Source organism: Nerophis lumbriciformis, linkage group LG19 (assembly GCF_033978685.3).
Source record: "Nerophis lumbriciformis linkage group LG19, RoL_Nlum_v2.1, whole genome shotgun sequence".
NCBI lineage: Eukaryota > Metazoa > Chordata > Actinopteri > Syngnathiformes > Syngnathidae > Nerophis > Nerophis lumbriciformis.
This window is the reverse complement of record NC_084566.2, coordinates 9,163,873-9,188,677: the sequence shown is the minus strand read 5'-3', so window position 1 is coordinate 9,188,677 and position 24,805 is coordinate 9,163,873. Positions and strand designations below refer to the sequence as shown.

The 24,805-nt window shown below is 40.3% G+C and overlaps 1 protein-coding gene across 1 annotated transcript; it reads left to right on the top strand.

Moving 5' to 3' along the window:
• Positions 1 to 332: 332 nt before the first annotated feature.
• hspa9 (heat shock protein 9) lies at positions 333 to 24,805 on the top strand. The gene is made up of 16 exons (XM_061979598.2): positions 333 to 615; positions 5,557 to 5,615; positions 6,757 to 6,844; positions 9,521 to 9,702; positions 10,318 to 10,442; positions 10,509 to 10,582; positions 11,143 to 11,249; positions 18,371 to 18,533; positions 18,615 to 18,707; positions 18,834 to 19,043; positions 19,131 to 19,358; positions 19,429 to 19,651; positions 19,840 to 19,934; positions 21,570 to 21,662; positions 22,364 to 22,504; positions 23,989 to 24,805. The coding sequence occupies exons 1-16, from the start codon at positions 535 to 537 to the stop codon at positions 24,079 to 24,081; spliced, it is 2,055 nt and encodes a 684-aa protein (XP_061835582.1). The 5' UTR covers positions 333 to 534; the 3' UTR covers positions 24,082 to 24,805.

Below are 24,805 nucleotides of genomic sequence, written 5' to 3'. Positions count from 1 at the left end.
CAACATTACAAACAGAGCAGTTGTTAACCGTAAGTGATCCCCCTCTAAAATGCATCCCTGATGTAACACAAGTGAAACCGTCACAGGTACTCCTTACATCATGACCTTCACATTGCCACAACGTGTAGGTGCCCAGTTCTAATCCTAATCATAAACACCCTTAAAATAACGCAAGTTGTTAATACATTTTCTTTCAAAACATTTATACCATACTATAAACTCCAAATTAATGCAACATTTTGTTTCTTCTTTTAAAAACCTTGTTTGCCTTCCCTAAACTGTAAAGCAAGAGTCAGGCACTGCGTGTGCAACCTATTTCAGGGGTCCTTCGGTGCTGCATGGTGTAACATGTGTTGGATCATTCCAGAAGCAGCGTCGCACTTTATCTACTGTCGAACTCCGGGGAGCGTCGCCGCACTCAAGTCTTAATTCCAACCGAGGACTCGCTATCTGGGACATTCGAAGCACGAATTGGTTCCTGACTTCAAGATAATTCCACTCGTTTGATTAGATTCTATTAGCCGAGCTGTCAGAATGTTAAGCTTTGCTAGCAGCGTTTCAAGGACTCTCTGGACAAACAACGGTACACGGAATGTGTCGTCCCGGCTCACAAAGGTTGGTTTGTCGCACATTTAAATGAAATAAATCATTCTCATATGCTTTACACCTTTGTTACACATATACATGAGCATGCGTCATTGTCGAATGCGGTACACGGTATGAGCACACGGGGTGGTAGCGGTTAGCTTGTAGCTAACTTAATCAGTCGTGACTTACTACGCAATTTCTCCTTTGCGCTGTCACGTGACTCTTGGAAGAAATACAAGAGATTTGTCTTCATGAAGTTCGCTTGTACTCAAGTGAAATGAAACCAATTCATGTTTTGAGTAGGGCTTTCTTCGAATGGGCTAGCAGTTTAAATGCTAACGCATGACAAATTAATTTGTTGCGTAGTCGCCTAATAAACGTACTTGTGTGCCCTAAGTATGTGGCATGTGTGTGATGGGGTTTCTTCACAATAATGTCGTTGATGTGACCTTCAAACTGATGTCCTTCCCCCTCGATGCTGCTACATAACTCAGATGTGTCATGATTCTGCTCACGTCTTCATTGTATATTTTAACCTACCGTATTTTCCGCACTATAAGGCGCACCGGATTATTAGCCGCACCTTCAATGAATTACATATTTCATAACTTTGTCCACCAATAAGCCGCCCCGGATTATAAGCCGCGCCTACGCTGCGCTAAAGGGAATGTCAAAAAAACAGTCAGATAGTTCAGTCAAACTTTAATAATATATTGAAAACCAGCGTTCTAACAACTCTGTCCCAAAATGTACGCAAATGTGCAATCACAAACATAGTAAAATTCAAAATGGTGTAGAACAATAGCAACATAATGTTGCTCGAACGTTAATGTCACAACACACAAAATAAACATAGCGCTCACCTTCTGAAGTTATTCTTCATTCGTAAATTCTTCGTCTTCGGTGTCCGAATTGAAAAGTTGGGCGAATACGGGATCCAAAATGGCCGGTTCCGTCTCGTCGAAGTCACCGGAGTCAGTGTCACTGTTGTCCAGCAGTTCTGTGAATCCTGCCTTCCGGAAAGCTCGGACCACAGTTGTGACCGAAATATCTGCCCAGGCATTTACGATCCACTGGCAGATGTTGGCGTATGTCGTCCGGCGCTGTCTGCCCGTCTTAGTGAAGGTGTGTTCGCCTTCGGAGCTGTGTGAAAAAAGCCACCCGGCCTCTTCGCGTAAACTTCCCTTAACCACTCGCTCATCTTTTCTTCATCCATCCATCCCTTCGAGTTAGCTTTTATGATGACGCCGGCTGGAAAGGTCTCTTTTGGCAAGGTCTTCCTTTTGAATATCACCATGGGTGGAAGTTAGCATGGCAAGCTAGAACCACAGTGAAGGATGACTTCTCATTCCCTGTGGTGCGAATATTCACCGTACGTGCTCCCGTTCCACAGTGCGGTTCACAGGAATATCAGTTGCTGTGAAATACGGTAGTAATCCGTGTGCGGATGGAGAGATTGCGTCTTTTTATGAACCGGATCGCTTAGTAGGAGCCATTTTGTGGTCTTTACAGATGTAAACAGGAAATGAAACGTACGGTGATATCCGCGCGTTTTTTCTTCTTCTTCCGGGGGCGGGTGGTTGCTTACAGTAGAAGAAGAAGCGCTTCCTGTTCTATGGGGGCGGGTGCTTTCCTTGGCGGTTGCTTGCGTAGAAGAAGAAGCGCTTCCTGTTCTACCGGGAAAAAAGATGGCGGCTGTTTACCGAAGTTGCGAGATCGAAACTTTATGAAAATGAATCGTAATAAAGCGCACCGGGTTATAAGGCGCACTGTCAGCTTTTGAGAAAAATTGTGGTTTTTAGGTGCGCCTTATAGTGCGGAAAATACGGTAACACTAAACATCAAATGCATGCTTTCTGATAGTTTCATTCCATAAATGTGTTGTGAACACATCAATCAATTTCCTTTATTTAACCAGGTAAAGACTCACTGAGACAAAACGTCTTTCAAGAGGGACCTGACAAAGAGGGTGGCACAAGCAAAGTTACAATAATAATTACAAAAAGACAATACAACAGAACAGCAGCAGTCATACCACAACAGGTCAAAAATAATTTAAAACGATTACCGTATTTTTCTGGGTATAAGTCGCACCGGCCGAAAATGCATAATAATGAAGGAAAAAAACATATATAAGTCACACTGGAGTATAAGTCGCATTTTTTGGGGGAAATTTATTTGATAAAACCCAACACCAAGAATAGACATGTGAAAGGCAATTTAAAATAAATAAAGAATAGTGAACAACAGGCTGAATAAGTGTACGTTATATGACGCATAAATAACCAACTAAGAACGTGCCTGGTATGTTAACGTAACATATTATGGTAAGAGTCATTCAAATAACTATAACATAGAACATGTTATACGTATACCAAACAATCTGTCACTCCTAATCGCTAAATCCCATGAAATCTTATACGTCTAGTCTCTTATGTCCATCCATCCATTTTCTACTGCTTATTCCCTTCGGGGTCGCGGGGGGCGCTGGAGCCTATCTCAGCTACAATCAGGCGGAAGGCGGGGTACACCCTGGACAAGTCGCCACCTCATCACAGGGCCAACACAGATAGACAGACAACATTCACACTCACATTCACACACATAACTATAACATATAGAACATGCTATACGTTTACCAAACAATCTGTCACTCCTAATTGCTAAATCCCATGAAATCTTATGTCTAGTCTCTGATGTGAATGAGCTAAATAATATTATTTGATATTTTACGGTAATGTGTTAATTTCACACATAAGTCGCTCCTGAGTATAAGTCGCACCCTCGGCCAAACTATGAAAAAAAAACTGCGACTTATAGTCCGAAATATGCGGTAAGTAATATATCAATTTAAAAGCAAGTACATTTCCCAAGAGAACTGGTTCCTTGATCTTTTAAAATGGACATAAACTCCCCCACAGTGAATAATTCTGGTAGCCTCAGATCTTTCTGGATGTCAGAATCAGAATAGTTTTTATTGCCATTGTTTGAGAACGGGTTCACAAACTAGGAATTTTACTTGGCGCAATCGTGCAACATAAAACACATACCACAGAATAGAATTCTGTTATATAGAATAGAACATTCCATGACCAGGGAGCAGCATAACTTAATTATTTTTTCCAAGTTCTGTGTTGGCTCTAGGAACCAACATGTGGAGTATATCCTGTGAGCGTAGCCTGTAATGACAACAAACCATATATACTCCTACCGAGGGTTGCACGATTTTGAGAAAAACCTAATTGAGATTTTTCACTCCAAAATAACTTGATATTTTTATACATTGTAGATAAAAATGGATATAACTGCAACATAACTAGTGATGGAAGACATATTGCTTTTAGACTGTCAGTCACCTTATTTTTTGTCTCAAGGTGTATTAATTATATTTATATAGCGCTTTTCTCTAGAGATTCAAAGCACTTTACGTGAAACCCATTATCTACATCTTAAAGCTACATTTAAACCAGTGTGGGTGGCACTGGGAGCAGGTGAATAAAGTGAATTGCTCAAGGACACAGCGGCAGTGACTAAGATGCCGGAAGCGGAGATCGATCCTAGAACCCGCAACTTTGCTGGCACGGCCGCTTTGCCAGCCGAAACCCCCCCCCAAAGGTGTGACACATAAGAATAAATTTAACATTTTCTTTCAAAAAGTCAAACAAAATTGTCTGTCTTAGATTTATTTGAGAAGGTCGAGCATCTCAAAAGGCACAGTTCATATCCATAGCAGGTATGAAAAGGAAAAGACCCAACTTGACAGATGCCATTCTTTTGTGTCACTCTCACATTAACTGAATCTACTTGGCATCCATTGCACCTGTTGCCCATTGTTTTGAGTTTTTTTATTGCCCTGATGTGGGATCTGAGCTGAGGATGTCGTTGTAGCTTGTGCAGCCCTTTGAGACACTTGTGATTGAGGGCTGTATAAATAAACTTTAATTGATTGATTGATACAATACAAACGGGACAGAGTAACCTTTAATTAGAAAGAGGTTTCGCAGCCTCCGAAGCAGAACCTCCAGGTTCTGTAACAGCTTCTTCCATCTGGCCGTAAGACTCTTGAACTATCCCCTCAATTCCCCCCCAAAATGGATTAACTCGCTGGAATAAAAAGACAATATACCATGCATCCATATACGTGGATGCATATGAAAAAGTGCAATATATTTATCTGTACAGTAATCTATTTATTTATATATGCACCTTATTGCTTTTTTTATCCTGCACTACATGAGCTAATGCAACGAAATTTCGTTCGTATCTGTACTGTAAAGTTCAAATTTGAATGACAATAAAAAGGAAGTCTAGTCTTAACTGATGAAATGACTGAAAAACCTTCAAAGACTAAAGCATTGTACATGAATGTGTATATATTTATATCACACACATACATCATGCCGTTAAACTGAATGTATGTATTTATGTATGTATATATGCATACATGTTGTGATCTTCATCGAAGCCACAGCAATAGACAAATACAGTCTGCTTAAACTAATAACGCACAAAAAATTATAGGTTTTCATCTTCTTATTGAACACATTTGGTGACCACGGTGGTGTGGGGGAAGCCACACTTACACCCTTTTTGCACCTGGTATGAATAGTGTTTCTCACCTTCAAAGTGCTTGTACTCACAATTATCTTTAGGCCCATTGTAGCTTTTGTTGCAGTTGTACTGCCCCACAAAAAGCAAATAAACGGAGTTATCAACACTTTGTGAACTCGATTCTGCTGAATGTTAGGCAGGCAAACTGATAAGTTATTTGGATGTACAATAACCGAGATTGCTTCCAAAAACCATGGCGAAATTTTGGTGAAAATGTTCCTCTACCCAAAACATACGGAAAGTGTGGTTTAAGAAAAACAATATTTCGCTGTAATGTTTTTAATGTGTTTTTTTCCCCACTATAAAGGAGCTATTGTCCTCACAGGTCTTGGTAACGTGATTGTGATCTGTCCACAGGCTTGCTGGAGCGGCCTCCAGTCTGACGTTCACAGAGCCTTGTCCAGAAGACACTATGCGTAAGTATCTTTGTGTCAATCAATGAGAAGCACAGTTGCTATTAGGGCAGGTGTCATGGCTAATTTCCCAAATCATTTGAATTCAATTCCAAGCTTTCATTTTCTAGCGCTTGTCCCTTTCATAAAGCTATAAATCAATTAATCACAATTGAATCCGATCTACACTTAAATATTTTCAAAATACAAATGTACTTTGTTTTACTCTTCCCCATAAAAACTGGACATTTGGTTTTTACTCAAGTCTCAGAGGTGCTGATTTGAAAAATATATTATGTGAAAAAGTCTTAATTGTATTGCAAAATTCCATCTCTGCAAATTGCACTCATTTTATGTTTAAGTGCAAAATATTAACAATAAATGTGTAGGCCTTTTTAATGTGAGTCTTTTTTTTGTTAGCACAGTGAGAAAGGGTGCAGCGTACAGCAATTTTGTAGTGAAAGAAAATGGTGTGCGCTTAGTTTTTCTGGCGCACTTGACACAGCTGTGAGTTGGAGATGAATATGTACACAAAAGTACATCCCAAGTACAGCTGCTGTTCTTTCTTCAGCAGTGACTACAAAACTCTGTAGCGGCAGCCTGCCTCCGTAGCCCTCACTCCCTCCCCTCTGTTGCAAGTCTCGAGTTGTATGTTGTAATATGTATGTGCTTTGCTTTGGAGTTTTTTCCCACTCCAGACTGGGCCCCTTAGTAGCCCAGTCTTTTTTTTTTTTTACTCATCCTCCCCCAGCATCTACTTTTTTCACATCTTTTATGGAGCGCCTGATAGCGACCCATCAGCGTTCTTGTTCTGTAACCCTGTACACTGTTTGTCTAATCTTGAACGGGTTCGTGCTGAAAACAATGTTGTTGTACTTGTGCAATGACAATAAAGACCATACCATAACATCAAAATAGAATGAAAATAACCGTTTTAGTCAGATGTTAATGTTGCATGATCGTTAGTATGCTTTGGCATGTGCAGCCATAAATCTTTGCCAACAAAATTCGCAATGGTTTTTATTATATTATGTAAAGTCCCTCACTTATTTTCTGTACAAAACAAATGTTAACTCATATTGAAATGTTTTTTCTGTTTTGTGTAAGCAGGGCCTAATTCGGGATATGCCATATTTTCGTTAAGTAATAACTGTTCCTTTTGTAGGTCAGAAGCTGTCAAGGGTGCGGTCGTTGGAATTGACCTGGGAACCACCAACTCGTGTGTTGCTGTAATGGAGGGTAAACAAGCAAAGGTGATAACACAATGTGTCATTTATATCATGTTACAATTAGTAATGTCACGGTATGAAAATTTCCTATCACGGTTTTATTGCGGTATTTTAAAATTTGTTCAACATTTTGAAAAAGTACTTTTACTGAAATCTTTTAACCAAGTTATTATTTAAAAAAAACAAAAAAAACCCACATTTAAAAACATTTCCTTTTGTTGAAAAAACATAAGAACACTGTTTCATGTATCTCAAGTATAAATTTAATGTCTATATGAAAGCAACTCAAGCATTATAAACAAAGTAACAGGCCTGCACAATAATTAATTTTTTGTCGATTTCAATTATGGCTTGTCACGATCATATCATGAAAATATAAGTGGGAAAAACAACAATTAATGGGCCGTGCAATGTGCATGCAAGGAACGAAGCTTGTGACTGAAACGGATGAGGAGCGAATGAGTGAAAAAAAGAGCATGTCTACTAGACGTTTAAGATCTCACCATGGTTGCTATTTTTATTTGACACAGCGCTAGTATGCATAATCAAACTCAATAGAAAAAGTAAGGCAGATGATTTCCGGGTTCACGTAACTGCGGACAGAGTACATACTTGGCAGATACAATGGAATCCGCTGATAAAAGCATAGTAATATCAGGGAAATTGACATAAAGGTAAGTGAAATATTGTCATTGTTAGGAGAAGAGACAATTATTTGGGAAAATAATCAGTCCGTAAATGCTCATTTATCCCTGACACACTCAAACGCCAGCCGTCCTGATCTAAACAATGTGGAGACAGCCACTTGAAACAGCTTTAATGTACGAAGCTTAAAACTAGCAGAAACAATCCATACACCTACAACACATTTCATCTGCTTATGTTGTTGTAACGACAGCATCGATGTTACAATAATCTACAAACAATGGTCGCAACTTGAGAGGCTCACTTTTTTTTGTTTATTTTATTTTTTTAAATTTTTAACAGCCTCAAGTCGCCTCTTTACTCAAGCTGAGAACAGCACGGCACATTTCCCCCATCACAATTGTCTGACTGCGCTAACAAAATAAAGGTTTCAAAAAAGTACCTTACACAAGCAAAATGTACCTATTAATACATTTACACAATTATGCTTTTACCTAAATACTGGTCAAAATTGTCCAAAGATGTATTGCACCATAAATGTGAGGATTTTTGCATTTAAATAACAAACATTTTATTTGACACAAAAAAGCACACACACTATGGTGGTAAAATAAGTGTAAAAGGTAAAAAAAAAAATGGAATTAAAAAAAAATCTGGAAAAACTGAATTTTGTTTTTTATATTGATATTGTTTTTTTTAATTTATTGTTATTGCTATTGCTGTTATTTTACTTGTTGTGGTTTATTCCTTACTAATTTATATCCAAGTTTTTTAAACTACAGTTAAAGTTGAGTTTTGGGTTTACAATAAATACCCATGTTTTTTAATGAATAATCGTGTAATTAATCGTGATCAAAATAATTGTGATTATTATTTTTGTCATAATCCTCCAGCCCTAGAAAGTAATATGGCAGAAACAAAATAATAAACATAAGATAAATGAATGTGAACATTTTGCAAGATAGCACCTTATAGACATAAGAGATAAACAAATAAAAACAAATGTAAGAATTTTACAAGATGGCACCTGATGGCCATAAGACGTAACTGCACTTTTTGTCCATATAGCTAAAAACAGTGTTCATATATGATATCTAGTCTTACACATAGGGCTGCACGATTATGGTCAAAATAATAATCCTGATTGAAATCATGATTAATAATCATGATATGTAAAACAGAGTTGGGGTGTGAACGTGACGCCATCGTGTAATTTGTAATGTCTAATAAAAAGGCTATAGATAAGCGTTATCAATATATTTAAAGACAAATATTTGTTTTTGTCCATTAATAGTATCAAATTGTCAGCTTTTTCTCATTACATGATACCTTTATCTCTATTTTTTTTACACTTAGAGAGGTATTTTTAAAAGTTATGTATATTGACATATACATGCAGTATTAGGACAGATCTATTAAGAGTTTGAGCTGAAATGTCACCACATTTATTAGGCTGCAGCAACCAACTCCGTATTCAGGAAATAAGCAGTGTTGCCTAAACTGCATTAATCAATTACAGTTTTTCAATATTTAACGTTTTTAAACGGTATTACTATTTTTGACCTACTCAGTGGCCTAGTGGTTAGAGTGTCCGTCCTGAGATCGGTAGGTTGGGAGTTCAAATCCCGGCCGAGTCATACCAAAGACTATAAAAATGGGACCCATTACCTCCCTGCTTGGCACTCAGCATCAAGGGTTGGAATTGGGGGTTAAATCACCAAAATGATTCCCGGGCGCAGCCACCGCTGCTGCCCACTGCTCCCCTCACCTCCCAGGGGGTGATCAAGGGTGATGGGTCAAATGCAGAGAATAATTTCGCCACACCTAGTGTGTGTGTGACAATCATTAGTACTTTAACTTTTTAACTTTACTAACCGTCTGGCATTTCTTTATACCATTTACTGTTACATCATACTATTACATACAGTGATACAAGACTTTCCTAGTGTGCTGGCATTGCTGCATGTTACAGGAACATAGCCTGTGTCTATTCTCATTTATCCAGGTTCTTGTATTATCAGGGCCTTGAATCCATCTGTTGATTTGGTTTTGCAGGTGTTGGAAAACACAGAGGGAGCCAGAACGACACCTTCAGTTGTAGCCTTTTCTGGTGATGGAGAGCGTCTAGTTGGCATTCCGGCTAAACGCCAGGCCGTCATCAATCCTCAGAACACACTGTACGCCACAAAGAGGCTAATCGGCCGTCGCTTTGATGATCCAGAAGTCCAGAAAGACATGTGAGTGAAGGGATTTGGCATACATTCAAGCAAAATCAGAATGCAACAATTAACGGTGTGGGCTAGCGGTGTCTGAAAATAGTCAGTATCTGGTATGATCACCATTTGCCTCGCACTGTATATCGTATGCGTCGATCCAAAGCCTTAAAAACATGCTACACCGGTGACGTGTGTTGAGGATGCTGGACACGCAAGACCTTGGATGTTTTTTAGCTTCCAGGTATCGTGTACAGATACTTGCAACATAGGGCATTGCATTACCGCACTGCAGCAAGAGGTCATGCGTTACCATGCTGTAATATAGGGCTGTGCGTTACGGCCTTGGATGAATGGGTTTCCGGATCTGGTCATGGTATTACTGTGCTATCAAAATGTAATCAATAAAATGTATTTGTATACTTTGTCCATAACACACCTGCTCATACCATAAATCCAAGAGTATGCCTATTGTATCCCTCATCACTTGTAAAAAGACAGTGGCATTGCGCTATGTCACTAATAATTGAACTTTCTATAGTGGCCTATTTTTAAAAAGCACAACTGCACTAAGATCATGAAAACGTGTTGCGAAATTTAATTATTGTCATGATGAAAGATCATAATGTTTTTCAACAGGAAGAATGTGCCCTTCAATATTGTGCGTGCTTCCAATGGTGATGCCTGGGTGGAGGCTCATGGAAAAATGTACTCACCCAGCCAAGTTGGTGCCTTTGTCTTGATAAAGATGAAGGAGGCTGCAGGTATGACGAGTGCGTGTGTGTGTTACAGACACAAATGTTGACATTGTGCTGATTTGTGTTCTGCAGAGAACTACCTGGGAACTAAAGTGAAGAATGCTGTAATCACAGTCCCGGCTTACTTCAACGACTCTCAGAGACAGGTATACAATACCTGTAAAAAGTATTACCGGTAATCCAATTGTAATGTTCATTGCTTTTTTAAAAAATTAAATCATGGTCATTGTTGTTTGACATTTTGACAAGAATTTGCTAAATTCACTTCTTTTCAAGTAAAAAAGAAAACTCGTTTTACAAACTGGTGTCATGCAATCCAAAAATATGTAAAGTGAATGACTGCATAAGTATTTACCCCTACTGGTCAGTATTTAGTGCATCACAGCACGTTTGTGGATTTGTCTCAATCAAATTAATAGTTTATTGGAATGGCAGTAGGGGTAGTTGAATCGAAATAAGTATTTCTTACATTTTACATGTTGTCTTGACTTTATATACATTTTGTATCACCAGTCAGCTGAAGACTGGACAAGGGCGTTAAGGTCTTTTCATCCAGGTCTAATTTATGTATTGTTTTGACGTAATGCAATCAACAGTCAAATTGTTTGACATTCTAGCAGATAACATGCATGTTTTAATAATGTATTGTTTTTGACTTGTTGTTTGTAAACCTAGTCCTTTAATTTCTCTATCATTTTGAATTCAGGCAACCAAAGATGCTGGTCAAATTTCTGGTTTGAACGTGTTGCGTGTGATAAATGAGCCCACGGCCGCTGCTCTGGCCTATGGCCTGGACAAAACCCAGGATAAGATGTGAGTAAAAATGTTTTAATTTTGTGTCATCAGTTCCTATTCTTGTTGAAATATTTAAAGATCTCTTTTTTTCACAAAACACCATCAGGACATGGTCTCTGTACAATTTAAGGAAAATATATTGCTAAAATAAGTGATGCGATATTTTAATCAGATTTGTTCTATATGTGGCATAATGGTTATCAATGTTTTATACTGTATTGTTCGTACTGTAAGGCGCACTTAAAATCTATAAGGCACACTTAAAATCCTTTCATTTTCTCAAAAATGGACAGTGCGCCTTTTAACCTGGTGCGCCCAATGGACAGAATAATTCCTGTTGTGCTTACCGACTTAGAAGCTATTTTATTTGGTACATGGTGTAATAAGTGTGACCAGTAGATGGCAGTCACACAAGAGATACGTGTAGACTGCAAGATGACACTAGTATACAACACCAAAACTTTAAATGTTCAATTGAGAATATTTAACATTACACACTGCGCTTAAAAATCTAACAATATGTTTTAGTACACCTTTGGTAAGCTGTGAAGAATGGTCAGAATGCATGTTCGGCCCCTAACACGTCACGGTGCACCAAAGAGGAAAGCACTCAACTGTGCCAGACTCTCCAGCAGCGACACCCGTGACAACTTCCGTCGCTCCCTAGCTGAGAAGCTGGCAGACATTGAGCTGCTGATCACCTCAGAGTCTGGGATGGATGAGAAGTGGGCCTCTCTATCCACCATCCTCTTTGACACTGCAGCCCAAGTCATTGGTTTCAAATCCAACAAACACCAGGACTGGTTTGACCAGAATGCTGGAGAGATCGCCACCCTACTGTACAGAATGCACAAGGCACACAGAGCCACCCTGAACAACCCACAATCTCAATTCCATAAAAAGCAATGGCAAACCCTTCGTTCTGAGGCCCAAACAACTCTCAGAAAACTGCAAGATGAGTGGTGGATCTCAAAGGCCAATGAAATCCAGTCTCACGCTGATAGAAATGATATGCACAGTTTCTATGATGCAGTGAAAACCATCTACGGCCCCAGAAACTGCTCCCTGGCACCTGTTAGATCTGCTGATGGAACATCTTTAATCAAGGATCAGGCTATGATAGTGGAGCGGTGGGCTGAGCATTTTAAAACCGTGCTCAACCAGCCCACCCCAGTGGACCCAACTGTCCTTGCAGAGCTCCCTGAACATCCTAGCTTGCCAGATCTCGACCTCCCCCCAACCTTCAAAGAAATCCTGCATGCAGTCAAAACCCTGAAAAACAATAAATCCCCAGGACCTGACAGCATCCCGGCTGAACTTCTCAAGGAAGGAGGCTACCTCTGTACACGGACACTGCATCTCTACATTTCAGAGGTGTGGAGACGAGAGTGTGTCCCGCAACAGTGGAAAGATGCCAACATTGTGACCATCTACAAGAACAAAGGAGACAGATCCATCTGCTCCAATAGTAGGGGTATCTCTCTGTTGGCCATTGCTGGAAAGGTCCGCAGACTCATCCCCGCAATATCAGAACGGGTCACCCCAGAGTCGCAGTGTGGTTTTCGGAAGAACGGGGACAGTTGACATGATCTTTGTGACACGTCAGCTCCAAGAGAAATGCCGGGAGCAGCACAAGGACTTGTACATTGCCTTTGTCGACCTTTCAAAGGCATTTGACACAGTGAGCAGGGACCTACTGTGGCAAGTCCTGAAGAGATTTGGATGTCCACCCAAGTTTCTCACCATCCTTGCACAGTTCCATTCTGGGATGATGGCCCGAGTGGTAGTGGGAAGACACAACTCAGAGCCCTTTGGTGTGAAAACTGGAGTGAGGCAGGGCTGTGTGCTGGCTCCAGTTCTCTTCAACATCTTCCTCGTCTGTGTCACAACACTGCTACGTAGGGGGATGGAGGAGCAGGCTGGAGTTACCATAGACTTCATGCTTGATGGTAACCTGTTTAACATCAGGAGGCTACAGGCAACTACCAAGCTGACCTCGGAGACCATCATTGAGCTGCAATACGCCGATGACTGTGCCCTGGTTTCCCATACACCAGAGGCTCTGCAAAACATCCTCTCGGCAGCTGTAACTGCATATACCAGAATGGGACTGATGATCGACACCCAGAAGACAGAGGAGGTACTTTGTCAGTCCAGTGCTGACCTCCCACAAAACCCCACAATAACCCTCACAGCAGCAGGGCAACAGCTGCTCACGGTGCCCACCTTCAAATACCTGGGGAGCATAATGTCTGACACCTGCTCAATGGATGACGAGATCCAGAACCGCCTCAAGCAAGCATCAGCATCTTTTGGTCTTCTAAGGAGAAGGGTTTTTCAGAACAGCAACCTCAAACTCCACACCAAAGTGCTGGTCTACAGAGCAGTATGCATCACTGCATTACTGTACGGATGTGAGGCATGGACTATCTACAGCCGCCGTCTGAGAAGCCTGGAGACCTTCCATGTAAGATGTCTGCAGAAGATCCTTGGCATCACATGGAAGGACAGAGTGCCGCACACAGAAGTGCTGGAGAGGGCAGGCACCTGCAGCGTGGAGTCCATCATGACCCAACATCAACTCAGGTGGTTGGGGCATGTCATCCGAATGCCCAGCCATAGACTCCCACGCAGAATCCTCTATGGTCAGTTACACCTAGGCCAACGCAGTGCTGGTGGGCAGAAGAAGCGGTTCAAAGACCAAATGAAGACCACACTGAAGAGATGCCAGATAAACCCCTCTTCACTGGAGGAACTTGCTTCCTGCCGAGACCTCTGGCGCTCCCACTCCTCACAGGGAGTGGATTATATAGAGGAACAGCGCACACAACACCGTGCAGCAAAGCGCGTGAAGAGGCATGCTCGCCAAGTCACCCCTGCTCCCCCCAGCACCTCCTTCACATGCCCGGTCTGTAACCGCATCTGTGGATCCAGGATCGGACTTTTCAAACATCAGCAGACTCATAAATAAAAGAAGATGGTCATCATCGAATCGATGGACAACCATAAGCAAGCAAGTGTGTGTGTGTGTGTGTGTCACCTATTAGCAGACATATTCAAAACCAACTTTTCTTACCTTCTGGTACCTGTTGATGTGTGTTTGAGATCTGCATAAGTCCTGAAAATGTTGCGCCCGTCCGCCATTGTAGTTTGTGCCGACGACATAGTCGATAAGCTTCTACTTTTTCCTCTATCTTCTTGTTATGGGGCATTCCTCTGCCGCTGTTGCCATTTCTAATTTAAAGTAGCGCAAAGTTCTAACTTATGGTTTATTTTTTTAAATTTATGTATTTGACAGGGACAGTACAATTAAACATTGTTACCCATAGGTAACCGATGTCAAAGTACATAGGACTTCTAGCCACAGGCTAATTTGCAACCCTTGTCCCTGGTTAGGCTTTTTAAAAAAGAAATAGTTGAGAAAAGTGTAAAACACATGCAAAAAGATTATATCTGTCAGGCAGGGTATCCGCGGGGTCTTAAAAAGTCTTTAAAAAAAAAAAAAAGTCTTAAATCCAATAATTACAATTTATGGCCTTATAATGTCTAAAATTCTCCTAAAAGGTCTTAAATAAGATTTTGTGCTCGGACACCACCAGCTATTGCTGTGCGCGTGCAGCTTTGTTGACAGTTTAGTTAGCATAGCAGCGGAGAAAACTTAACAAAAGCACACAGCAAAGCCAAATTACTTGCATAAGATGGGTAAGTAAAAGTTCAACGATTTGTCTCCTGAACGATCAATTTAGTGCATGCTAGTGGATGGAAACGTTTAAAGTGTTTATTACCCATATGTGGAGCCATCGAGGAGGGAAGCGTTTGCATACATGGCGGTAAAAGTGAATGGAATAATAATGTAAAAGTCAAAAAGCCAGGATAAGTCTGTCAAAAGATTCTGAAATGCCACAAACACTTGCACAACTTTACAAAGATAAACGTAGTGCCCCCAAAGGAGTGTTATGTGGTTTAAGTGGCGCCAATTGCAGACGGAGATCAATATGAGATGTTTAGTAGTGAAATCATACTATTACATAAAGTAAGCACACGCTCATTTCTCTGTGCTAGTAGTGTACTCCGCAGTAAAACTATAAAAAACAAAACATAATTCTCTTATATTATGTCTATTATTTGTTCCAATAATTTCAGGTCAGCTTCTCATGCCTAATCTTTTCTCCAAGTTTATACAGCAACCGACATTAAAAGCGGTTGTAGCATTAGCATTACTGCTAATATGTAGCATCGTTTGAAAAGTCACCTGCTAGAGAATGAAGAGTGCTTACTCTGCATGTCAACATCTCCATTCAGTGCCACACCATCAAAATGCCGAGGCAAACATTTCCACATCAACATCTTATGAAAAAAAGAGTCGACAACAAAAGGAGATAATGTCTGCAGGAACCTACCACTTAGCGAAGGACAAACACCTTTTTGATTTCCTATTATGCAGCTCATTTTTATTTGACACTTATTGAAATAACTTGTGTGACATCATGTTTTTAAACTATTGTAGTGGCTTTCTGTACAAAAAGTGCACTTTAATTTAGTGTTGCTTTGATAAGTCATCTTAGTGACACCATGCACAAAAGTGCACTAATAGCTTGTTTTAAAATGTCTCTGACAATCTTGCACTTTCTGTTTTGGAAATTACATTGTTTGTGCCACTGCTTAAAAACAGTTTAATAGATACAGTTTTGGTAAATTGACTTAGTTGTGATTTCCTTCTCTGCCTAAAAGTTTAAAATTAGCATATATTAATGCAGTATGAACAAGAATGTTTTAATGTAGACACATAGAATCATCATACTGGTGTGATTATATGTATCAAGTGTTAATTCAAGGCTAAGGCAAAATATCGAGATATATATCGTGTATCGCAATATGGCCTAAAAATATCAAGATATTAAAAAGGCCATATCGCCCAGCCCTAGAACAAATGGTAACTTCCTATGAGGAGTTTTATTGTACATCTATAAACAAGCTTATTGGTGTGTCTAGTGGGACAGGCAAAAATTAAGTCGGAGAAAATGCAGTCGTTTAAAAATTATTTGTTTCTCTGCGGCCCGGTCACGGACCGGTACCAGTCCCCCGGACGGGTGGTTGGGAACCACTGATGTAGACCACAAGGAAGGGTTTTAAATTTAGAAAAAAATCATAATATGACCCCTTTCAATGCTCTTTTTAGTCCGGTGCGCCTTTTATATGAAAATAGACCTTAATCGGCCTGCCGTACGCCTTCTAATACGGTGCGTGCCCCTTCTGGTCTGTAAAATACGGTACCGGTAATCAAATTTCATGACCGTTGGGTTAGAAGGTAGAAGGGTCACCCTCGCTCCTGATGGGTCGTGGTCAAGGCCTTGCATGGCAGCTCCTACCATCAGTGTGTGAATGGGTGTATTAATGAGTGAATGTGGAAATAGTGTCAAAGCGCTTTGAGTACCTTGACTGTAGCGTATAATCCATTTACCATTTAATGACTCAAAATCCTAGCCAAGAAAAGGGGGTGGAACCAAACGTCTTTTTGCGTTGTTCTCGCCAGCTCTCCAGTTGTCAACACATGCATCCAAACTAGTGATCACAGCGTCGCTATAGTTTGTCTGCATTAGCGCTTATAATAACAAGATCATTAATAACTTCACTAAATTCCTTGGACTTCATTCTTGGTTTGTGCTCTACCATGCACTGTCAAGTGTGGGACCTTTTTATATATAGACAGGTGTGTACATTTCCAAATCATGTCCAATCAACTGAATTTACCACTGGTGGACTCAAATTAAGCTATAGGAACATCTCAAGATGTTCAGTTGAAAAAGGATTTCCAGGGCAAAGGCTGTGAATCCTTGTGTGCATGTGATTTCTTATTTTTTTTATTTTAATTGTAAAAGCGTTTGCAAACATCTATGAATCCTTTTTTTCTGTGTGTGTGAGATTTTGAGGACGAATATCAATTTATTCAATTTTGGAATAAGGCTGCAATGATACAAAATGTTGAATCAGAAATAAAAAGTGTAGCGCTGTCAATACTTTTCGGATGCAATGTAATAAAAGTATAGAAAACACTAAATAAGATGTAGTAGCATTAATACCGTATTTTCCGCACCATAAGGCGCCCTGGGTTAAAAGCCGCGCCTTCAATGAACGGCATATTTCAAAACTTTGTCCACCTATAAGCCGCCCGGTGTTGTAAGCCGCATCTAACTGCGCTAAAGGAATGTCAAAAAAACAGTCAGATAGGTCAGTCAAACTTTAATAATATATTAAAAACCAGCGTTCTAACAACTCTGTTCACTCCCAAAATGTACGCAAATGTGCAATCACAAACATATGTATATCAACATGGACAGAGCTGCGTGAAAAAAGCCACCCGGCCTCTTCGCGTAAACTTAAACTTACCTTAACCACTCGCTCATCTTTTCTTCATCCATCCCTTCGAGTTAGCTTTTTATGATGACGCCGGCTGGAAAGGTCTCTTTTGGCAAGGTCTTCCTTTTGAATATCACCATGGGTGGAAGTTTCTGGCCATTAGCATGGCAAGCTAGAACCACAGTGAAGGATGACTTCTCATTCCCTGTGGTGCGAATATTCACCGTACGTGCTCCCGTTGTATCCACAGTGCGTTTCACAGGAATATCAGTTGCTGTGAAATAGTAATCCGTGTGTGGATGGAGAGATTGCGTCTTTTCATGAACCGGATCCCTGACGCTTAGTAGGAGCCATTTTGTGGTCTTTACAGATGTAAACACACAAAGGAAATGAAACGTACGGTGATATCCGCGCGCTTTTTCTTCTTCTACGCGGGCGGGTGGTTGCTTACAGTAGAAGAAGAAGCGCTTCCTGTTCTATGGGGGCGGGTGCTTACCTTGGCGGTTGCTTGCGTAGAAGAAGAAGCGCTTCCTGTTCTACCGGGAAAAAAGATGGCGGCTGTTTACCGAAGTTGCGAGATCGAAACTTTATGAAAATGAATCGTAATATTAATCCATATATAAAGCGCACCGGGTTAAAAGCCGCACTGTCAGCTTTTGAGTAAATTTGTGGTTTTTAGGTGCGACTAATAGTGCGGAAAATACGGTAGCTGTTTTAAATCTATTTATCTGTAATTGAGCATCTTCAGCCAAGCCAACTTATTCTATGCTTGTATTTTTCAGTATTGCAGTGTATGATCTTGGTGGAGGCACGTTTGATGTCTCCATCTTGGAGATACAGAAGGGAGTTTTTGAAGTGAAATCCACCAACGGCGACACCTTTCTGGGAGGGGAGGACTTTGACCAACACCTCCTCAAATACCTTGTCAAGGAGTTCAAAAGAGAGGTTAACAATCTGTTCATATTGGCGGACTCATTCTGGATTTTGTTGCCAGGTGTTCATGTGTGTTCTATGTTGCCTACCCAGTCTGGTGTGGATCTGATGAAAGACAACATGGCCATTCAAAGGGTCCGAGAGGCTGCTGAGAAGGCCAAGTGTGAGCTATCATCCGCACTGCAGGTATAAACAGTTAGCTTTGAAGTGCTTAAGAATGAGGTTTCTGCAGCCTCTATTTTGGAAACAAATGAATAAATCCTTTTGTTGTCAGAAGTGACTCAGGTGAATTAATGTTTTTTTATTTTATAGACAGACATCAATCTTCCGTACCTGACCATGGACGCCTCTGGTCCCAAGCATCTTAACATAAAACTAACTCGTGCTCAGTTTGAAGACATTGTGGCCGACTTGATACGACGCACAGTGGCTCCCTGTCAGAAGGCCATGCAGGACGCCGGGGTGTCCAAGGGAGACATTGGAGAGGTGCTTCTTGTCGGAGGGATGTCTCGCATGCCGAAGGTACAAAGTGTGCCATACAACTTTAGGTTATCCTGATCCCTGCAATGCTGTGGTCAAAGTACCGTTAAGCTAATGTACACTCTGTAGGTCCAACTGACTGTCCAGGACCTGTTTGGTCGTGCTCCCAGCAAGTCCGTCAACCCAGATGAGGCTGTTGCCATAGGAGCAGCCATCCAGGGTGGTGTTCTGGCAGGAGACGTCACTGATGTGCTGCTATTGGATGTAACGCCACTGTCTCTGGGAATTGAGACTCTGGGCGGAGTTTTCACCAAGCTCATCAACAGGAACACAACTATTCCAACCAAGAAGAGCCAGGTACAGCATGTTCGTCTCTGACATGCATTTCTTGTTACTGTGACTAAATGTATCTGGATGCCCCCTGCAGGTGTTCTCTACAGCAGCTGATGGGCAGACTCAAGTGGAGATCAAAGTGTGTCAGGGGGAGAGAGAGATGGCAGTAGACAATACGGTGCTGGGTCAGTTCTCCTTGGTGGGAATCCCCCCAGCCCCCCGAGGTGTTCCACAGATCGAAGTTGCTTTTGACATTGATGCCAATGGTATTGTTCACGTGTCTGCTCGGGACAAAGGGACAGGCCGGGAGCAGCAGAGTAAGTTTTTTTTTGTTTTTTTTTCTGTGTGTTCTGTGTCAATTGTTCATGTTCATGTATAAGCTTTTATTCCATGTACAAGTATTTCTTCCCCTGCTAGTTTGTCAGCTCAATTTGTTGAGCATTTACCTACAGAAATATTGGAGTTAACTTCTCCGCATTCACAATATGTACTCATTTGTGTGCAGTCGTCATCCAGTCATCTGGAGGTCTCAGTAAGGATGAAATAGAGAACATGATAAAAAATGCTGAGAAGTATGCAGAGGAGGACAGGAGGAAAAAGGTGAGGGCTTCAAAATTGTTTTTTTATGTAGCTAGAGATACGGATGGAATGAATATATATATATATATATATATATATATGAATAAATGTGATCTAGTGATTGTTAAATTTCTTGCAACTGATGATTACAATTTACTACTAAATTAAAGGGGTTTCCCAATACAACTTTTTCCCTTCATCTTCAGTATTGGAGCTTTGAGTATTGGCTGGTACCGATCCTATTCGAAATCAGCAGGAATCATACAGATCTCAGGACCGTTAATGTATATTAGTAACCTATACTTTCAAACAGGCAAGAAGGTAATATTATAATGAAAAAGAAACATGTTAGGTATATAAAATTACTGTAAAAATATTATGTACTAAAAATATGCGGATAATGTGACAACGGGCTTATTGTGTAAATGTGAACAGAATTGAATGGGCAAACTCAACATGTGCAAAATTGCAGTATGGCTCAAGCAACGTTCCCTCTAAGGTGCTCACCTGCGCAATTGCGTACTGCTCAAGCGTCCTTTGCGCACAGCAAATCTATGCCGCGCAAAAAATCAAATCCCACTCTAAACAAAATAAACAAATAGTTTGTTTTGTATGATTTTGCAATGCAACTGTGAGTAATAGGTGACAAAAGGCGGCCACAACAGATAAAACAATGTTTGTCAACACTGTTAAATTATTGTAACGTCTGTGGAGACACTTAAAGGAGGATAGGAATTCCATCGGTCCCTTTATTTAGCGAAATTGTTTGTCGGCCATAACCACACCAAAACAATGTGTAAAATACTTTTATCTAGCAAAACTGGTCGTTGTCTGTACAAACCAAGCCAAAAGCAACTCTTTGTCATCTGTTATATCAACAGCAGCCGCTTGCTCTCTCTCTCACCTGCACCAACACATACACTATGGCAATTAGCCACTTGTGCGTTTATGGCCACACAAAAAGTTGGACAACTCCAACACTACACGTAAAGTGTAAATTTCAGGTCGTTTTACTATGACTCCTCAATCAGTGTGCTTATTCTACTGTCATTTGTTAAGAATGTTATTTTTTGGATATTAATCATGAAATGATGTTACAGGACTACATAATTGCTAATACAATTATTTATTTTACGGACAAAGTTAATAAACACTTCATCTCATGCAACATGTGAATGTTTTATGGGGAACTAAATGTGATCTCTGAAAAGGGTACACAATCTTTCCAAAGCAGGACCTCCACCCAGGCATAAAATACTATAGTGCATAGCTGATTAAAAAAAACAATATCTAAGTGAGCCAAATCACATATATTAGAAAATAATCTCTTGAAATTGACTACTGTCACTTGATTATAATAATAAGACATTTAAATTGTTATGTCAGGTTTGAGACAAATGTGCTGCTGGTATGACCACAGTGTGCACGTCTGTATTCCACTGAATGCTCAGGGTGTTTGTGCGTTTGCTCACCCACATGAAACATTAGAGGGAACATTGGGCTCAAGTATATTATAATGGTGTAGTGAGAGTACACGTCCATGATTATAACACTCCAGTTATTTCGGAGTCTGACGGCAAAGGGGAGAACGGGTTTTTTTTAGTCTGTAGGTCCTGCTTTTCATACTTCTGTACTTTCTGTGTCTGTGTCCTTTAGGAACGTGTGGAGGCTGTAAATATGGCAGAGGGCATTGTTCATGACACTGAATCAAAGATGGAGGAATTTAAGGAACAGCTTCCTGCTGATGAGGTATAGTCACATTTTGTTTATTTCAGGTGTGGTCACAAATATGATTACTACCGTACTTTCACATCTGACTTGGTTCAGTCATTAGTGTCAACATAATTGACCTTCTGTTGCTCCACAGCTCTCTAAGATTATCTCAAAAAGCAGTCGTTTTTGCATTTAACCCATGAACCAATTACTTGACTTTCAAGGGCACTGACTATGTTACACTGCAGGGCATAATGCCCAATTCATATTTTTCTTAAATCCAATCTTTTTATGTAGTCGTTCACATTTACAAAAATTATCTTACGTCTCATGTGAACAGAACTTGTTTGAAGTTACGAAGCATGACGTCAAACACGCTGCAGTGTGTTTCCAGAAGTTAACATGGCTCTGATTCTAGTTAGTTTCAGTCCTGGTGTATTTGTGGCAATTTCAAGGATTTTGTACAACTGGAATCAACATTTTAACACTATTTAGCGTAGGACATCAAGAAAAGAGGGCAAGAATTGATGAGTTTTAAAACATCTTTTTGCCACTAATAGTTATGGATTCATATCAAATGTATGCCTTCATAAGAGGTCTGTGTTGGATTCGAAAGCAATGAAATTGTTCTTGTTTACACTGACATATGGGCACAAAATGGAATTGACCTGCAGTTATAACATAGCCTTAGTGAACTTACATGAGCCAACTTAAAAACCTCCTTCCTGTACTTGCAGTGTGCCAAGCTGAAAGAGGAAATCACCAAGGTCAGAGATCTTCTTGCCAACAAGGACTCAGAGACAGGAGAGAACCTCAAGCAGGCAGCCACTAATCTGCAACAGGCGTCACTCAAACTCTTTGAAATGGCATACAAGAAGGTGTGTGTGATGACGTCACCGCTACACAACTGACACTTTTAGTTAGTTTAGATACAGTAGATAGTTATTAGGAATTCTACTATAATTAGTCCCTCCAGGAATTTGTGATGTTGCCAACTCGCACAAATACAATTAATCCCCGTTAATTATGCATGGCTTTGTTACTTGTCCAATGCCCACATGTCCACACATTTTGTCCAATCAGAGTCATTTTGGCCAATCAAATTTCTCTGAGCGACGCATCAACGTGCACATTGTCTATTTAAAACTTAGACTTGTTTCTTGTGTAGATGAAGCAGGAACTACGTGTAGCAATATCAACTTTTTATTGCTCAAACGACACAATTGTCTTGATCCCGCATAGCTCAGACCTACTTCCTGTTCCTGTCAACAGCGCTAAGCCTTCTGGGTAATGTAGTATACAAACGTTTACTTTCTAGTTTACATGTATTTCTAAATTTTTCTTAAATTTGTTTATCCAAATTAAGACTATTAAGAACTTAAATTTAATTTGGGGGACGGCGTGGCGCAGTGGAGGAATGGCCGTGCGCGACCCAAGGGTCCCTGGTTCAATCCCCACCTAGTACCAACCTCGTCATGTCTGTTGTGTCCTGAGCAAGACACTTCACCCTTGCTCCTGATGGGTGCTGGTTAGTGCCTTGCATGGCAGCTCCCTCCATCAGTGTGTGAATGTGTGTGTGAATGGGTAAATGTGGAAGTAGTGTCAAAGCGCTTTGAGTACCTTGAAGGTAGAAAAGCGCTATACAAGTACAACCCATTTATCATATAATTTGCAATGCTGTCCGACCAAAGAGGCAGCATTTACATGTTTGAGATGTTGATGGGCAATGATAGTCTCATTTACCAACAAAAATTTGCGCTATAAATCATTCAACAGTTCACAAATGTACTTAATGTGCGGGGTGAAAGGTGTTTAAAGATAAATGTTTAAGATGGACAAGCATAAAACATACACAGAATATCTGCAACAGAGCAGACAGAGGACAATAAGGAAACCTTTTGGTGATGTATCTTTGTTATAATGAATTATTACTGTTAGTTATAAAGAATTAAAACAGTACAGCAATTTGACAATGAGCTCTGAGTATCTGCTTTTGCTTCCATTTAGTGTCTTAAGTGTGTATGGTAAAAAACGAGTAAAACGTCAGTACAGAATTTGTGTTGAAATCTTGTACTTTTTGAGGTTACAAGGTATACTTAATACATTACAGTTATTGGAACATTTTTATCAAACATTGCGACTTTTCTTGAAACTTTTTTAAAAAGCTGTCGTGAATGGAGACATTTTAGGTCGCAACCCTGCGAAGTTCTGGAGCGACTAAATTATTACAGAATTTCTGAAATTCATGACTGTTAAGTCCCTTTTAAATGGACTATTTGATGCCAACTTTTAGGGCTTGAAGTAGGATAGAACATGTAAATGTCCAGAATGAAAAATGTTATGTTCTCCTCACTTTCTGCAGATGGCAGCAGAACGGGACAGTAGTAGTAGTAGTAGTAGCAGCAGCAGCAGCAGCAGCAGCTCGGACAGTGGGAAGAAGGAAGACCAGCAGTAATGGTTCTTGTCGCTGATTCTGTTTGTGAGAGAGCGTGTGTGAGAGAGACAGTTTGTATGTGTGAGAGAGACAGCGTGTATGTATATGAAAGAGAGAGAGTGTGTGTGAGACAGTGTGTGTGTGGGGGTGTATGTGAGAGAGCGATGGGGAGAATTTTTGATGGCTGCGATTTCTGTTGTCTTTTGTAATAAAATATATAAGTTTGAGTATTTGAACCAAGTTTGCTTTGTAACTAATGTGGCAATTTGTAATCTGACATCGCTATATTTTCATTGGACAAGTTATTGAATGACACTTGAAGACAATGTAGTCAGTATATACCTTGTATAACTGTAAATGTGTTCTCAAAATAAGTCCCCACATCCATGTATGTCTAAACTGGCAACAAAAGTACTATATCAGCCTGTTAAATCGGATGACAAAAAAAACGCTCCGAAGAGGTGAGATCACCTGTACTCTGCAGTAGGTGGGTTAGTGTCAGATATAAATCCAAGATACGACACACCCCTTTGGGCTGTGAGTAAGCAAGCAGAGGTCAGGTGGCAATGTATTTTGTTTTGTAAACAACACAGAAATGAAGACAAGACAACATTGTGCTGCATACGCTTGCAAAATATGATGTACAGTCAAAGGACACTGGCACTTTGTTTCTTTTTAATCAAATGTGTATTAAAGACCCACGACTTGACAATAAAGTAAACTGTATGAAAATCAGTCAAACTAA

What these genes read in the sequence shown, in the direction of transcription:
- hspa9 (XM_061979598.2), top strand. Translation starts at nt 535, where the DNA reads ATGTTAAGCTTTGCTAGCAGCGTTTCAAGGACTCTCTGGACAAACAAC. An exon ending in TCAACGACTCTCAGAGACAG is followed by an intron (nt 10,583 to 11,142) that starts GTATACAATACC and finishes TTTTGAATTCAG; the next exon opens with GCAACCAAAGATGCTGGTCA. An exon ending in AGCTATCATCCGCACTGCAG is followed by an intron (nt 18,708 to 18,833) that starts GTATAAACAGTT and finishes TTTATTTTATAG; the next exon opens with ACAGACATCAATCTTCCGTA.